The sequence below is a fragment of the Labrus mixtus genome, chromosome 8, assembly GCF_963584025.1.
Source record: "Labrus mixtus chromosome 8, fLabMix1.1, whole genome shotgun sequence".
In the NCBI taxonomy this organism is placed as follows: domain Eukaryota; kingdom Metazoa; phylum Chordata; class Actinopteri; order Labriformes; family Labridae; genus Labrus; species Labrus mixtus.
The window spans coordinates 9,397,714-9,410,715 of NC_083619.1; the positions used below are offsets into that span (position 1 = coordinate 9,397,714).

Consider the following 13,002-nt stretch of genomic DNA (forward strand, 5'->3'; position numbering starts at 1 on the left):
GGTGCTACGGAAAGCCCGGACGGACAATTCATCCGTCCAGCCGCTAGCTCGCCCGTCAGGTAGCGTGGTTTGTTTCCCCCTGGTCTTTTTGTATGGGACATGTAGTTAGCTGAGGTTTGTTTGTTTGTTACGTTACTGTGTTGCTGTTTCTCATTTCCGCTTAAGGTAAGAGTGTTTCAGTGCGTGTGGTTGAAAGAGAAAGCAAATCATTATTTCAGACAAACAGCTAATTGTCAAGCTAATTCTTATTTAACAAACTAGCATCCATTCTGCTCTCATCTGTACAGTATTTACCTCCAACACGAGTTTGTCTGACCTTAAACTTAATATGAACTATGTTCCCTTACATATAAATAATGATAACCATGAACTACATCATTTCATCTGTTCATGTAGACAGTGTTATCATGAAGTATGATTTATTCTGAGGTTTGTTTTGTAGGATTACTGTGTGAAGATCAGGACAGCAGGGATGTCTCTGGAGCAGCTGAGTGATGTGGTCCAGAGATGTGTGAGTCATTCAGGGGACTGGAGGGGGTTTAATAACACACATCTTTACATGTTTACTCTGTCAGCACCATGTCACAGGTTTCCACAGACATGATGTCCAGTGCAATAACTTGTTTCGATGTCAGTGAAATATTCTTAATGTTATTGGTGGGACCTCTGTACTTGATGCATGCAGTACAGGTTTTAGTGATTTGAACTGGGTTTTTTTGGCATGCCTTGTATTAATGTGCTTTGTTTTAGTATTGTAAATCTCTTTCTAACATGAGTTTTGAAAAGTGTTCTATACAGATTTTAAACATTATTTTTTACTGTATCAGCTGCACTTGATACACAACAATGTGCTTCTACTTTCTATTTTAGATTATAATCAGAGCCGTGGGTTTAAATACCACAATTGCATTCAGTAATAGTTTAAATACTGTGGGGCATTATTGTTTGACTTGTGAATTTTGTTTTAATGATCCTTAATCTATTGCACTTTAGAGAAATCAAATCAATTTAAACGAGTATCTTCAATAGGGTGTATTTATGTGCCCTTTGTTTATCCCTCGATGTGCCTCTTTATTTCATACAGCAAGCCCTCCCTGATGACAGCTACAGCACAGAGGATCATGACGTCTTCACCATCGCAGGGCGGACCTGCATCGAGGAGGGACACAGCGCTCAGGTGCTCAGTATCGTCCTGGATGACAAGAACCAGGTATGTGCTCACAGCCAATTGTTTCATTACAATGACTCATTAATAGTGTGTGTGTGTGTGAAGTTTTTCTGCATAACACTGCTTTGTTTCCTCTCTGTGTGTAGGACATCGTGAGATGTATGGGTTGGAACCTGCTGCCTCCTCTGATCCAAGTTCTTCTAAAGAAAGAAGACAAGAACCTTCCTGCATGCCTGGCTATTTTCAATCACCTGCTACAGGTAGGTTCATCTGCTGCGCGAGTATTGTCAGGAAAGCATTGATCACTCTTGGTCTGAATGAATGTAATCCACTGATAAAGCAAACCAATTTCTAATGCTTAATGTCATGAGTGTTGGGATGGAATTGTTCTTTTAAGACTCAGTCGTGTTTTCCAGACCTGCAGGCCCAAAGAGCTGCTGATTGGCCTGTGGGAGCAGCTAGAGCACGATGACCCCGACACCATAGCAGAGAGCCTTCATCTGCTGTTGAACCCTCTACAGAAAGGTAAACACTACTGCTGTAAGCACAGCCCTCCAAACACTTAAAGCATAATCACTTCACAAATAAAGCCATCTTCACGTCTTCTCTCTTAGTGCTGCTGAGCCTGGGCAGCCGCAAGGCGTCCTCTCTGGGTATGTCCCTGTCCTCTGTGCTCGACCAGTTGGCCAAACTGCCTCTACCTCACACCAAAGAGCAAGAGGAGGATGACGTCTTCTCACTTTGTCGCTGCTGCACTGACCTGACCGACTTTGTCAGACCATTCGTCCAGGAGGCCAAGCTAAACACCCTGAACCTTCATGAGAGAAAAGAAAACATGGCTGGTGAACCGGCTGCAGGGAATGAGGACGAGCTGCGGACAGAGCTGCTGAAGTTGTAAGTAAGAGATTTGATTGGTTTCACTTCAAAGACTTGCACGTAAAATATCTGCCTATAAGGATGTTTTCTGTTCTGCAGCTGTATGAAGACTCTGAGTCGCCCTCTGTTGGAGGTACAACTCAAGGATCCTGACACTTTGGCGGTGTCTCCTCTCAGAAATTTTGCCACAGAGATTTTGGTACAGAAAATTCAATGAACAATGTTATAGTTACAGTTCAACTTTTTTGTTTCAATACAAAATAAGCTCATTCTTAACCCATATTTCCCTGTTAGATACGATGTAAATGGTGAGTCTGTTTCTACGTTTGTGTTTTGTCCAGAAATCCCTCAGTGCCATCGGAGAGTCCCTCCCTGATCTTGTGTACCAGCCTCTGTTGAAGAGAAAGCAGGTTCTAGGATTTCTGGAGGAGGAGGTGTGTTTTCCAAAAGAGTCTTTGGCCAGCCTGGCTCACCTTGTGTTTGTCCATCACCTGACTGCTGATACGTTCCCCAGTGTTTTCAGGTGAGATCGAAAAACATACACTCACAAAGTAAACACATTAACTGACATGACCACTACAGACAATACGGACTATGATTCTTACTGTTTGAACATGAAACACTAAATCATGAGAATGAACAATTAACATGCATTTTGAACCCCTCTGACTCTCTGTGTGTTCACAGCCCAGTGTTCAGTCTGCGGTCAAACATGGAGCACATTAACCTCCTCCTCTCCAGGTGAGCTGATGACATAGAACTGTTTTATCTGCTCTGTAGTGTTTTTTTCTTCACCGAAGAACATGTAAACAACACACATAATGGGAAAGGTTAATTCATGTTCAAGTTATCTTTATTAGTCAAATGCACAACATTACAGGCAAAGCAGTCATAGCTGGCAATTAAATTTTTGTGTTCCAAGCGCTCCTTAACAATGCAAAAATAAAAAATAGTATAGAAGATAATAGTAACAATGTACAGTGCAATTAAGAACCAAAAGTTTAACTAAAACTAGAATATATGTACAGTATATATATATGTAAATATGTATGTATAGAATATACATATATATAACAATAAAGTAAAGTGTCTCAGACAGTATCTGTGTAGTGCAGTGGCATACAGTGTGCAGTAGTATGCTTGTGTGTGCAAAAATATTGTGTGTGTGGGGGGGGGCAGGATCTTAGGGTTTAGGAAACACTGACACAGGTTACATGACATGTCTGCCACTGGAACAACGATCTATAATTGACAGAAACTCAAACATTAAGAAATGTTTTCATCGATTCATGAGTTTCTAGTTAGGTGAAACTGTCACATTGCATCACTGTTTAACTTGGTTTGGTATTTGTTGTGTGATGGAGCTCAACTGAACTAAACTTGTGTCTGATTTATGTTCTATTGACAGAACTGAAGAGTCCAGGATTCAGAAAGGACTGGTGAGTCCAACGTAACAGTCCAAGATGAAGGGAAAATATTCTTGAGATCTGTTTTTCACTGTTTAAGTTTTCTCGAGTTACTCAGTCATAAATATTTGCCACTGTCACGTCTGTGATGTTGTGTGTACCTACTGTCATGCAGGAGCTGTATGAGAAGAGTCTGGTGCGGGTGGAGGATGGCAGTCTGCATGCAGATCTGCTGGAGATCAAACCTTTCCTCACAGTCCCTCAGGTGAGCAGTTATTCCTGAGTTTTTTACTTTGCTTTGATTGTCACAGTGTGTTGCTTCACTGATGTGTATTTTGATTTCGACTTTCTGATTAGAACTTGGTGAAGGTCATGACGATATGTCCAAAGCATGATTTGGTAAGAGGACACTTCAGCATTTTCAGCAAATTGTAACATTAGATGTGTTCAAAGTGACTATCCCTGCTTCTTCTTTTATTAAAACTTTTAACATGTATCACACATGTTCTCCTTTGTCAACAGAGAACCAGAGGGCTGAAGGTGTTACAGCTGAGCATCGATAAGTTTGACACTGAAGCCAAATACAATTTTTTCCAGTGAGCTCCACCTTTTTTCTCCTTGAAGTCCTCAGAATTTCTTCTCTTCTTCAGCATTTTCACCTTTGCTGGTCTTGTTTCAGGTACATGTTGAAAACCAGTAATCACTCAGGAGTTGAAGGCTATGTCATCAAAAACATCAAGAATCAGATCGACATTGCGCTGCAGGTGAGAGGTCACTGTTCATTTAATGTTGACTGTCAGCTCGGTAGCCTTTTTGTACTGGTTGGATGCCGTGACTGAGGTGTCAGTGCAGAGCTTGTGTTGTAGTTATGTCTCGACTCTTCCCGTCTTCAGCCAGGTAACAGTAACATCTGGTTTGAGGGAGTTCACCTGCTGCCTCTGCTGCGTAAAGTCCTCAGTCTGCCAGACGGCCCAGAGACCGACCTCCTGCAGTACCTGGACAGGTCAGCACACTCTTAACATCCTAACAGGCTATTACCCTTTATCTGCCTCAGGGAGGACTGGAATGTATCCCAGCATGCTCTGAGGGAGAGGCAGGGTACATTTACAAGTTGTTGAACATTTAAAATGTTTTGTCTGTAAATGGACCAGAATTTAGTCCAATTACTCTCCCCTTTAATTCTAACACATGATGTACTATGTAGATGTGGTGGTGAAATGTGAAAGTTGGAGAAGTGAAACAATTCTATGCTTTATTTTCTGAACTAAATACACAAACTTTATTCAAAGAAGAAAATGGGTCCACTGTTTAGAGCTTGAAAGCGACCAGGAGAGTTACGCTCTCACTGTTGCGGACCCACCACCATAACTTCTCACATATTATGTTTATTATTATAAATATACATTATATTTTTTCATCTTTTGAGTTACGGGGGCCAAATTTTCCTCTGACGACAGTTTGTGTATAGAGTTATGAACATAATACCACACAATCCGTTCATTTCTCCAACTTTCACATTTCTCTACCAGAACTACATAGTGCACCTTTAAGGATATAATATTAACTTTTAAATATCATAAATGTATGTAATAAATTATTCATAAACTAAAATACTAATGAGCTTCAATTCAGAGTCATAGAGTCATTTAAAAACGGGACATTATGTAAAGTAATAAACATTGGTTAAAAGAAGTTTGTCATGTAAAGCAGGAGTGAACCATAAAATAAAATAAATTCAAGTTGCTGACTTTTAACCATTTCTGTTCTAAATTAACCCAGTTTGTCCCCACTTTATTCTTGAGGTCCCAACCAAATCAAAATAAAAGTCAGAAAATGTATAAAAAAGCAACTCAGTGGATGTTGATCCTGGATTGTTTTGTTTCACTGCTATTTCCAAGTTCATGTTTATTTGTTGTTTTGAACAGAATTATGGAGTCTCTGAACGTGCTGCGCTACCTCGTAATCCGAGACAAAGTGACAGAGAACCAGGTGAGTCCAACTGCAGGCTCAGATCATGTACAGGGAACTATCAGGACACGTTTTCAGCCAAAAGATAAAAATCTGTCATTAGATTATGGGTTCATTGTTTTGACTGTGGTTAAGTTAGGCTCGTTGATTCTCTGAGTGCACCATGTCTCATCACGGTTTTCTGCTGCTGCTTGGATCTGACAGACGGGGATCTGGACAGAGCTGTATAAAATAGAAGACACGTTCATGAAGCCTCTACGTGTCGGTGTGAACATGTCGAGAGCTCACTACGAGAGGGAGCTGTACAACACCATGGAAACCAAGAGGGGCAAGGCCAAAGGTCAGGTCAACACACAACAACACTTCCTCTGAACTCACACCTGGGTACATTTCAGTTCTGCATTTCTCAAAGAACTCACTAAGTTTTCTGCAAACAAATAAACCAAACAAAAGTGTTACTGGAAAATCTTGACCTGACTAAAAATATTTAGTCCAGTCAAGATGTTTGCAGCAGTCATGAAATGTGTAATTGGTTGTGAGAGTTATAATGAGAAAAAGAAAACCCCTGTGATGGTCAGGAGCAGAGTAGTGTTCTGATAGCATCAATGTGTTTTCACAGAGAACCCGGTGCTCTCCGTGTCTGTTGGTGACGAGAAGCTACCACACATGACGTCGGAGTCGCAGATTCAGGTTCTGTTTTATAAGCATGTAAAAAGTCATTTGATTGTGAGTTTGTGCAGCGCTGATCTGATTGAATGTTTAATGTGTCCTCTCAGGCTCTCCACTCGGCCCTGCACACATTCGACATGATCGAGAGCGTGTTGGTGCGAATAGAGGAACTCACCGAAGTGAAGGAGAATCTTTAGTCTGAGCGTGAGAGCTGCACCAGCAGAGATCTTCATCGTCTCAGGGGCCTCCCAGCAAACACAAGCCTTCAAGTGTTTTAACTGTATATGTTGTGAAGGGAGCCGCATTATCTCAAACTGTTAGTACTGAACTCTGCTTTAGTTTTGTCCTTTCCACATTTCAAGCTGTTTTCAGACAATCTGCTGGGTGTTCATGAAGTAAAGCAGACTTTAAATAATGCAGAAGTGTCTGTTAAATATTCAAATGATTGATTCTTGATGATTGAAACTTTTGTACACGCGGATACAAAAGGTGCTGTACTGTTTATACTGGTGCGATTTTTTTCAGTGGCATAAGGGAAGTGAAAGGTTTGTAAATTCTCAACATGCAGTCTGTATTGTGCCTCCAGAAAGAGAAGTTAAACCTACACTGTAAACTGATTTGAATTTATGTAGCACAGAAATAGAACTACAAGCCAACATGACACACAACCTTGAGATTAGAAGTTAATATCATATGAATTTTCAATGCGTAGCTTATTTAAGACACACTTTGCTTTATTCTCCCTTTATTAGAAAATCCACAGTATCATAGGCTGTATATTCCTCAGCTTTATAATTTAACACAACTAAAATACACATTTTATACAGCAGCATTCATTGTCACCTTCATAAAATATTATAGATACAATTTTTCAGACCTTCAAAATAAAAGCTCTTTCTTACTTTATGTACATCGTCTGAATTGGGCAGTCACAATGTTTTGTGACAAATGTAAAAACACTCAGGGTAATAACTCTTGAAAAGTGAAAGTTAAATACGAGGTTGTTTGTTCCTTTGGGGAAAAAACTTGACCTGTGGTATCTACATCAGGTACATTGGTGGTTGAAGGATCCTTCTTACCACTTATACAACAGCCAATTGTCTCCTGTCTTGGTAATACCAGTAACAATGCACATTTACAGTCCCATCACATGCCTGATCTAAAATAAATGTTTAACAGCTACCTTGAAAAACAGATTTTAATCATACACTCAGACTGAACACACAAGTCCAACCTATCTTTGATGGAAACTGATATTATTATTGTGTAGCGTTTAGCAGGGAGGGCTCATCAACATGTCAAATCTTTATTTTGTTATTTGAGAGATGTCTCCTCACAGAAGTGTAACCTCTCTCCACTCTTCCTAAAGATGTTGTAAAAGACAGCAGAGGTATTTTTACAAACTTTTTAGTCTAAGTATAAAACTCATTTGTCTTTGACCCGGCCAGCTTTTTTTCAACCTAAATCAAAGCTTTAGTAGCTCACAGGTCTGTTCTATCGATGTGAGACTCCTGGTCCAGAGCCAGTCTGTGGTTTCACAGGTCTTTGAACAGCGGATGCTGCAGGGCCTGAGTAGCTGTGATCCTGGTTAGAGGGTTCAGGTCCAGCAGCTGGTCCAGCAGGTTGTAGGCCATATCTGGGACTCGGTCCCAACCCCGCTCATCCTTCTCGACCTTACAGTCTGCCTGTAAGCTCTGTTTATGAGGGTGTGCAGTTTCTAGAGTCCCTGACTTCTCCTGGGTGTAAGGAAGAGTTTCTCCCGCTCCATCTTTGTGTTGCTTTAATGTTCCCTCAGTGGGACGATGTGTTGGTGTTTCATCTTGGATCTTGTGACGACGGCTTGCAGTGGCATCTGTGTTTGTTTCAGGAAGTGGTGTGACATCATCAGGCATTGGCTTTCGTCCTCTCAGTGTCTCACACAGTGTCCTGAGGTCCTGTCGAGGAAGCTCCTGACTGCAAACCACTGCCTTGCCTGAAACCAAATCACATGTTCACTATGACACAGATGCTTCATAAGTCAAAGAGAGCCTTAACTCAATTCTCATACATAGATCATCTTTGGTTCAAACTTTGTTGCTGGTTTTTATTAACATAGGATCCCCTTTGTTATAACAGAACAAATCATTAAACATTCACAGAGTAGACACACTTCAACATTAATGAAAAACACACAAAACTGTCACTGCAGGAGTTTACACGAGTGATTATCTTATCTCTAACAGATGTATCAACCTTTACAGAAAGAAAAGAAGGTCCTCATTTCCTTTTTAAAGCTGATCTTATAAGTGATCCGGCTGTAATGTTCTAGGTCAGTACAGTCCTTTACATCACAGTCACCTTTGAGGCATTAGATTAAGTAGATAGACATTTAGGCATTAGAGAAGATCCGTGAGGAACGATTGGCTTCTGAGATGTTTTGTGCATTACAGTCTTCAATGAATCCCCTCTGCATTTTTCCTCAAACTAAAGATTGGATACCTGGCATTCTTTTTATTTGTTAGAAAGTAAGAGCTCCTTCTAATGATGGATGATTTCAGCATATTTGTTGTGCTTGTGAGTGTAAGTTCAACCACAGGGAAAGAGAGGAATCAGTGTGTGACTGTATAGAATAAATACTGGTACACACCAAATGCTTTGGCAGCCTGGATGGTCTCCTTGGAGCCTCGTATGGTCATAATCTGAGTGAGGGCGATCAGGTCGTCGCTGGCTTTGAAGAACGGGTAACGTCCACTGAGCAGTGAGAGCAGGATTACACCAGCTGACCACACGTCAATCGCTGCAACACAGAAACAGCTCATAACTCTAACAAAGAAGATAGTCCAGTTCTGAGTTTAATGTCTTTGCACGGCTGTCACTCATTACTTTAGTTTTTAGCAGTCATGGTTTATGATACCAACCTGTTCCTTGGTTTGGACACTTTGTGAGGACTTCTGGTGCTCTGAAGCCCGGGGTCCCGGCCCGTGGGGCCACCTGCTGCTTCCTTTCTCAAGAAAAAACACATGAAGCAGGAGATTGAAGAGAAAGAACTCATTAAGAAAAATAATCAAATGTGAGGAATACAAATGAAAATAGGAAACTATTTTAGTAACAAAACATTGACATTTATTTTTAGCAAACAAGTCAGACATCTGATGGATCCAGATTTTTAACTCAAGGAAATGTTAATGAATCTTTGGAATGGAAATATTCCTTTATTGAGAAAAAGCTATTATGGACTTAAAGTCATGAGCAGACTTGTCAATAATGAAACTGATCTTAAGTGACAGACCCAATGAGGAACTTTACTCTCTGTGTTGACTTCAAGTGTCTTGTGATGACTGTTCTGTGATTTAATTTTTTCCCATTTCCCCGTCACCGTGTTGTCTCAATGACCTGTACAGTTTTTAGTGTATAGTTTAGATCTTGATTGGTGTCTGGTTTACGTAATACTAGCTAGTAAATAGTTGTAAATACATTGTACCTTTATCTTTATTACTACATATTCTTATTTTACTTAGTCTTTTACTGCTGCAACTTTTCCCCTACTGGGGATCAATAACGGATTATCTTATCTTACCTGGACATGCAGATGTTGCAGACCCGGTCCGTCAGGTGACAGTTACATGTGAGGCCTAGCTGTACAGTCCTCGCAGGTTTCTGACTGCTGCTCTGGGTCTTGACGGGCAGCGGGCCCCGGCTGGCTGCAGAGAGCCTTCGGTTGGCCGGGTCCTCGGTTTTTACAGACTTCAACAGCTGAAAGGTTTAATGAATAAATACCATGACTGTGTTCAGAACTATATGACCATCACTCTTTAAAGGTCTGCATCATGGAAAGTAACTCTGCCAACAGATATGAAATGTTCATTCATTCACAACATTCTTTGTTTTGAGAGTTTCTGTGTCAACAGGGATGTAGATAACTCTTCAATGTATGAGCTGACCTAAGAAAACTCTTGAGCCAGGTTGAAATGTCGGACAAACAAATTTAACCACCAAACATTTTTTAAAGGAATCATTTTGTTGCTTGAATACAAATGAATATCTTAAATCTTGTGAAAAAAAACGTTAAATATTATATGAGTTCTATTGGCCGATCTTAAGTGAAACCTCTCACATTTCCTGAATCATACTCTCCACTTGCTCACCTCGGTCTTAAGAGCAGCATATTTAGTGGTGGATGGAGCTGGAGTGCAGCTGTTCAGGTTCCTCTCTCCAAAAACAGGCCGTTGCACTTTGCGTAGAGCTGTCAAATTCTAAAGAAAAATAAACATGCATGTAAGAATTGAGCTAAAACTAACACTTCAGTAAAGAAAGCAGAAAACAAACAAATCTTCAGACAGGCAGATATTTGAATGGAGCCCTAAATGACATTCCTAACACAACTTTAAGCTTGTGTTATCCATTAACTTTAACGAAACTCTTTGAGAATTCTGCTTTCAATGAAAATAAGATAAAAAATCTAAACGTGGATGTTAGCTTCTGACGTAGTGCGGGGGCAGACACCTTTGTATGCTTTGTGCATGAGGTGGAGGTAGCGACAGTGGTGGTGACAGAACGTGCTTTTTTAACCAGTGCCCTCCGAGAGGCTGAGGAAGAAGTGGTGGTGGTGGAAGAAGACGAGGGGGAGGGAGGCAAAGTGGTGGACTGCTTTGTGGGTGGAGGTAGGGAGGTTGAGGCTGTGGTGGTTTTTGGAGGGAGTCTAGTTGGTGCTTTGCTTCGCTGTGTGGTTTCTTGTTTCCCTGTGGACCCTCCACCTTTTTGTGAAGACCTCTGCCTCACCACCTTCAGCAGATCAATCTGGGTGTCTGCTGTGCCTTGAGCCAGGCCAAAGTCCACCAGCGCATACCTAAAAAAACAAATTTTTAAGAGAGAAATTTATAAATTAATTGAAAAAATCAACTGAAATTGAAAGGAGTTTAACCGTACACCATGTCTTCATTTACGGCAGAGTGTGACTACTCACATTCTGCTGCTCCTGTTGTAGAGAAAATTGTTTGGTTTGATGTCTCGGTGAATGATACCAAACTGGTGGATGTGTCTCAGAGCCTTCAGCAGGTGATAGATGTACAGACGGACCTCTTCAAAGCTCACTGAGCCAATGATTTCCTGAGGAATCATTTGAAATTGGTTAACACGTTATTTTTTTGTGATGTATGTTACATTACAGACAGTTTCCAAGTGTGCAACCATGTGCTTACCACAATAGGTTGATGCTCCATGTAGGGCATGACAATCACCACATGATCCTCCTTCCTGAAGCAGTACGTCACACCTATTACGTTCTCTCTGCCACTGCAAAGTGGGCGGAAAAATGCATAGAGAGGCAAAAGAACAAAGAAAGATTTCTTTCTAACTGCAGCTCAAACATAAAAGTCTGGATGAGTAAACAGCCAAAATAACAATGAATAGTGAAAACCTACAAAGGAACATTGACCAGGTATAATAACAGAAGAAACTCCTCTGAATTTGTCATAGAGAATACAAACAGTACGTTATCTGTGTAACAGTGATGTAAAACTATTCACTAGATCAATAACACTTTATTAACACATTAAAGTTTTGACATACCCAGCAACAGTGAGACACTGGAGCTCAGCAGCGATGCGTGTTGGATGACTGGTTGGGATGAGGTGCTTCAGAGCGAACATCTCTCTCCTCCCGTCCCGCGTCTGAGCCTCCCCCAAATACACTGAGCTGAATGTTCCTGAGGCACAATCATCATGAACACATTACCTTTTCTGCTCAGATAAATCCAACAAGGTGAATATGTACCAAATGTGTACATTACAAACTAAGATTCTAAATAGCAACACTCCAATTATATGCACATAAAGTTTTGCAGGATGAGTACCTTCTCCGATTTTGTCCATGATGTGGAAAACCTTAACCAGCTGAGGAACAGCTTTGTAGACAGACTCGATGTCTAGCTCTACATCCCCTGAAAGAAAACAGAAACAAATATATATCAGAGTGGCATCACACGCTTTTAAATAACCAATGCTATATTACAAGTACAATAAATGTTACTGATTGTAGTGCAAATAATGATACAAGCAACTATACAAGCATGATGACTATTACAGGATTTAATTAAAGTAACTTTTATTCCATCCCTAACGAAACATTTGATCAAAATGCAAAAGAGGAAAATATTCTAAATGTACTCTAAAAAAAGAACAATAAAATATTAACAAATATTACACATTACACGTAATAATACATATACAGCAGAACATCTGTGTACAAATGTTTCTCTGCTTCACGTCATACTTACTTGAGATTTTGCTCCTCCTGTAACCTCTGTCAGATTTAATATATCCATTTGTGCTGATGTCTTCAGTGTTTACAGGAGACAACTCCATCTGACAAACATAATAAATCAATATTAACAAACTTAAAGACGTCATAAATGTTAATGACTCAAACTTTGGCACTTTCGTTATAAACGCAGTAACTTCTGTAGTAATGTCATGAAGTCATGTTAAGTTGGACAGTGGGCGACGAGTTGTCAGAAACTATGAAGTTACATTTATAGAGGAAGAGGAGACGAGTTACAGCTACTTTAAACTTCTTCCTGTTCCTCACTTACACAGAAGTAGAAAGATATGTAAGCTACAGTCTGTCAGGATAGCTAACTACAGCTCGTTGATTAAAATTAAAAAGAAACTTACCTCTAATTTAACGTCCATAAGCACGCCGGAGTATTGTGAAATAATTTTTCATCGGTTGTAAACTGGTATATGTTTATACACATCAATGTGCGCACAAAGAAGAGGATTTGATGAGACTTTCAGGAAAAAGCTTTTCCGCCAACAAACTACGCGCTCAAAGTGACGTCAGAAATCTCGCGTTGCATCCGCTCAACTCCCGCGATATCACGCCTTACAAAGGAGTAGGTCTGGAGCGTCGACTGTGAATTTAACTGTTATGTACAGT

General features: G+C 40.3%; 2 protein-coding genes across 4 annotated transcripts; one reads left to right on the forward strand and one right to left on the reverse strand.

The window, feature by feature from the left end:
- The first annotated feature begins 47 nt into the window (after window positions 1-47).
- Window positions 48-6,534, forward strand: glmna (glomulin, FKBP associated protein a). Of its 2 annotated transcripts, XM_061043451.1 has the most exons (20): window positions 83-165; window positions 262-305; window positions 443-511; window positions 1,085-1,210; window positions 1,315-1,428; window positions 1,585-1,693; window positions 1,783-2,062; window positions 2,144-2,243; window positions 2,386-2,567; window positions 2,732-2,785; window positions 3,453-3,483; window positions 3,626-3,715; window positions 3,808-3,849; window positions 3,973-4,046; window positions 4,130-4,214; window positions 4,344-4,453; window positions 5,376-5,439; window positions 5,623-5,758; window positions 6,038-6,108; window positions 6,195-6,534. In XM_061043451.1, exons 3-20 carry the CDS (start codon window positions 473-475, stop codon window positions 6,282-6,284), a joined length of 1,797 nt encoding a protein of 598 aa, XP_060899434.1. In that variant the 5' UTR covers window positions 83-165; window positions 262-305; window positions 443-472; the 3' UTR covers window positions 6,285-6,534. The 2 variants fall into 2 exon arrangements, with proteins under 2 accessions (XP_060899435.1, XP_060899434.1); XM_061043452.1 differs by lacking the exon at window positions 262-305 and having other exon boundaries at window positions 48-165.
- A 281-nt stretch (window positions 6,535-6,815) lies between these two features.
- Window positions 6,816-12,901, reverse strand: cdc7 (cell division cycle 7 homolog (S. cerevisiae)). Of its 2 annotated transcripts, none has more exons than XM_061043448.1 (12): window positions 12,738-12,901; window positions 12,341-12,428; window positions 11,918-12,004; window positions 11,635-11,770; window positions 11,265-11,358; window positions 11,030-11,172; window positions 10,627-10,912; window positions 10,212-10,319; window positions 9,644-9,819; window positions 8,985-9,067; window positions 8,714-8,863; window positions 6,816-8,059 (listed from the first exon to the last, which is right to left on the reverse strand). In XM_061043448.1, exons 1-12 carry the CDS (start codon window positions 12,753-12,755, stop codon window positions 7,623-7,625), a joined length of 1,806 nt encoding a protein of 601 aa, XP_060899431.1. In that variant the 5' UTR covers window positions 12,756-12,901; the 3' UTR covers window positions 6,816-7,622. The 2 variants fall into 2 exon arrangements, with proteins under 2 accessions (XP_060899431.1, XP_060899430.1); XM_061043447.1 differs by having other exon boundaries at window positions 10,570-10,912.
- Between the last annotated feature and the right edge of the window lie 101 nt (window positions 12,902-13,002).